At 47.8% G+C, this 3,401-nt stretch overlaps 1 protein-coding gene across 1 annotated transcript; it reads left to right on the top strand.

The window, feature by feature from the left end:
• The first annotated feature begins 382 nt into the window (after nt 1-382).
• Nucleotides 383-1,596, top strand: LOC119337694 (protein CURVATURE THYLAKOID 1A, chloroplastic-like). Its single transcript, XM_037609851.1, has 5 exons — nt 383-617; nt 700-791; nt 893-1,000; nt 1,113-1,184; nt 1,297-1,596. Exons 1-5 carry the CDS (start codon nt 491-493, stop codon nt 1,360-1,362), a joined length of 465 nt encoding a protein of 154 aa, XP_037465748.1. The 5' UTR covers nt 383-490; the 3' UTR covers nt 1,363-1,596.
• The last annotated feature ends 1,805 nt before the right edge of the window (nt 1,597-3,401 follow it).

Raw genomic sequence — 3,401 nt, 5'->3', positions numbered from 1 at the left:
TTGATGATCTATTAATCTACAAATGGAGTAATTTTTATTAGTGTGTTCTGTTTTGTACTTCTGATGGACTTTTGTATGAGGCCAAGTCTTTTTCATAAAAGAAAAAACTAAAAATTGCTGCAATAGCGAAGCATACAGATGCAGAAGCTGAGTGGTACTAGCAAAATGCAGATCGACCTTTGCATTGTCCCCAACCGTCAAATTCCCAGTCCCCACTCATCACGCACCAACCAAAGGAATGCCTGGTATGGGAGGGCAGGGAGGGCCATCCATGGATGTGAAGATAGGGAGGCAGCCAATCACAGCCAAGCGCGCCGCCACGTCACCGCTCCGAGCCTCCGAGGGACCAAAGACGCGGGCGAGCACGGCCGCACAAGAGCCCCTCCTACACAACAGCCGGTCCAGCTTTTGTTGTTCGGTTAGCACCAGCGAAACGCAGAGCGAGAGGCCGAGGAAGCGATAGCTCTAGCGATAAGGCACTGACGGATCAATGGCTGCCACGGCGTACTCCGTGGCCCTCCTCGGTGGGGCGCGCCTCCCCGCCGCCACCGGCAACCTCGCCCCCCGCTCCTCCGCACTCCTCCCGCGGCGCAACCTCCACCCGCTCCGCCTCCAAGGTGCACATGCATGCTATAGTTTCTATCAGCCGAATTTTTTCGGAGAATTCTTTTGGCTCTGACGACCTCGCCGAGCTTGCAGATGCGCCCAGGCCGTCCCTGCTCCGCGTGAAGGCCGCCTCCGACGACACGTCGGCTAGCGGCGACGAGATCATCGAGGACCTGAAAGGGAAGGTTCGTACGAGCTACCTGCCTGCGTAAACGTATGGGCATATCAGTTCCTGGCTCCTGCACAATGTGCCTATCGTCACCCGTTCTCTTCTCATGTGTGACAGTGGGAGGCGATTGAGGACAAGCCCACCTTCCTCCTCTACAGCGGCGGCGCCGTCGTGGCTCTCTGGCTCACCACCGTCGTCGTCGGCGCCATCAACTCCGTGCCGTTGGTACGTGCCCGCTGACCAAATTAACTGCCTCTTCTTTTTACGCAGTTAATCCCCAAGCTCTGAACTGTGGTGGATGATGAGTTTATGATGTTCTGTGGTCTGCTTTGTGCAGCTCCCCAAGCTCCTGGAGCTGGTTGGGCTCGGCTACACCGGGTGGTTCGTGTACCGCTACCTCCTCTTCAAGGTATAACAATGCTAGCACATGGTACTTCTTGTGTGTGTTTGAATTGAATTAGCCAATTTTGCGTAAGATTATTAATTTACGCGGATGCTTTGGTGTTTCTTACTTCTCACAGGAAAGCAGGAAAGAGTTGGCCACCGACATCGAGAGCTTGAAGAAGAAGATCGCCGGAACAGAATAAACTCAAGTTCTCTGGAACGTTTTTTATGGCTCTTTTGTCTGTCCATGTAATGGAAGAACACCTACTTGCTTAGAGTACCATCCACTGCATTTGTGTGTTACATACATATCTGTATGAACAAAGAAATATGCTTTGGTTGGTGTGCGGTGACAATAGTGAAATTGTATCAGTTTCTGGAAGTCTTCTATTGTTTTCTATATCAATGTGTTCATATGGGAAACGTGATCCGTCGAATTGACTTTATATGAATATAAAATGAAACTCGTATTGTATTGTACAGGGTAAGTGACTCAAAGCTGAGTCACACCTATTTAGTATATTTATTTGGTATTAATAAATAAATATAGAAAGGTGTAAATCATGATCTCTTGATCTACTTATGAGGTTTACATGTAAATAACATGTTTTAATTTGATATTACATGATAATGCAGGGTTGAAACTAATGAGTATCTTAGTTTAATTTAGTAAAGTTCTACTATGATCATTATTACCAAAATAAAATGTTGAAGTTCCAATATACATTTAGGAGCAACAATTTATACCCCATAATTGCAATTGCCTGATATTTGTAGTTGGAGATAAACCCAAGTAATCTCTATTAAATATGGATATTTTGTACTCACTTTGGATATCGATGAGTGTCAACCCACTTCATCATCTTTCGGTGTTGCTTCATGGGATGAGGATGACGCTTCCTTTGTGCTAGTGTTGTAAGGTGCTACTAAGCTCACCGACTCCTCGGTGTTTTACAATGTGTGATGTGTGCCGTCATCCCTTTTATAGTTTTTTTATACACATTTGCGAGGAAAAACCAATTTTTTAGCTCTCAATTATTTCTATAGTTCCCATCAACACGCGAAAACTACTTAAACAGAATGTTTCCCGTTCATGACAATTGGGGTTTTCATCATGACATAAGCAAACCTCATGTTTCGGAAAAGACCAAAAGTCATATACAGTCGACCACCCCCTACAAGGCCATACTTACAAAAAATAAAAGTAAAAGTACACACATGTACTTAGGGAAATCGACGTTGTCTTTCTCCTGCACTCGCCGCAGTGTGCTCTGAGCAAAGTTTGATGTCGCCTCTGGACCTTTGAAACATCATCGAAGCCAGGGAAACGACGTTGAGCAACGGGTGTGAAGTCACCGTTTGGAGCTAGAATATGCCAGTGACAATGATCTAGCAAATATATTGTCATCTCGGATAGGAAGGTGGCAAACAAGCTGGAAGACCACCACAAATCCTGCCAAATTGATCCGGAGAGATGTAACCTTACAACCTCCCTGACTACATTGAAGTTGGCTGAACGTCGCCTGTCGGAAAAGGAGCTAGATCACCAAGACACGAAACGATACATGCACTCTGTCGTAAGACGCCTTTGAGGACCACCTACATAACACAGAGACACAAGCAGATCTACCATTCCGGAAGAGCAGCGACCAGACAATTCCTCGCCCTCCTCTACTCCATCGACAAGACTGCTATCGGCGAGGTGGACTAGGAGTGGAGGGAAACTTATTCTTGATCTACGGGGTGCCTCACTCACCACCATAGCACCGTAGCAGAACTCTAATCCTAAGAGACCTAACTGCAGTGCTGCAACACAGATTTGAGGTCCCCACCCCTCCCCTAAAGGAACAAAATCGAGGCGTCATCCATCACCGCTCGCAGCAGGCTTGTCCCGGCTCACAACATGGGCCTCGCCGCTCGCACTAGTCTATTGTTGCACTCGCCAGCTTTGTAGCACTCGCCACATATCTTTGCGGCACACAAGCCACTAGTAGAAAAGGGGGCATTTGTCCCGGTTCGTAAGGGCCTTTAGTCCCTGTTCTTGAACCGGGACTAAAGGGTCGTTACTAATGCCTCCCCCCTTTACTCCCGGTTCTAACAGGAACCGGGACAGATGTGCCTCCACGTGGCCGGTGCACCGAGCCCAGGCAGGAGGGCCTTTGGTCCCGGTTGGTGGCACCAACCGGGACCAAAAGGCATCCACGCATCAGCATTTCAGTGGCTGGGGTTTTTGTATTTTTTG

Source organism: Triticum dicoccoides, chromosome 7B, assembly GCF_002162155.2.
Source record: "Triticum dicoccoides isolate Atlit2015 ecotype Zavitan chromosome 7B, WEW_v2.0, whole genome shotgun sequence".
Classification (NCBI taxonomy): Eukaryota; Viridiplantae; Streptophyta; class Magnoliopsida; order Poales; family Poaceae; genus Triticum; species Triticum dicoccoides.
Note: the sequence above shows the minus strand (reverse complement) of the source record. Positions and strands in the feature narration are given on the sequence as shown.

Excerpts from the sequence above, each read along its gene's own strand:
- LOC119337694 (XM_037609851.1), top strand. The coding sequence starts at position 491 with ATGGCTGCCACGGCGTACTCCGTGGCCCTCCTCGGTGGGGCGCGCCTC. Across the intron at positions 618-699 it reads CCACCCGCTCCGCCTCCAAG|ATGCGCCCAGGCCGTCCCTG; the intron begins GTGCACATGCAT and ends CCGAGCTTGCAG. Across the intron at positions 792-892 it reads TCGAGGACCTGAAAGGGAAG|TGGGAGGCGATTGAGGACAA; the intron begins GTTCGTACGAGC and ends CATGTGTGACAG.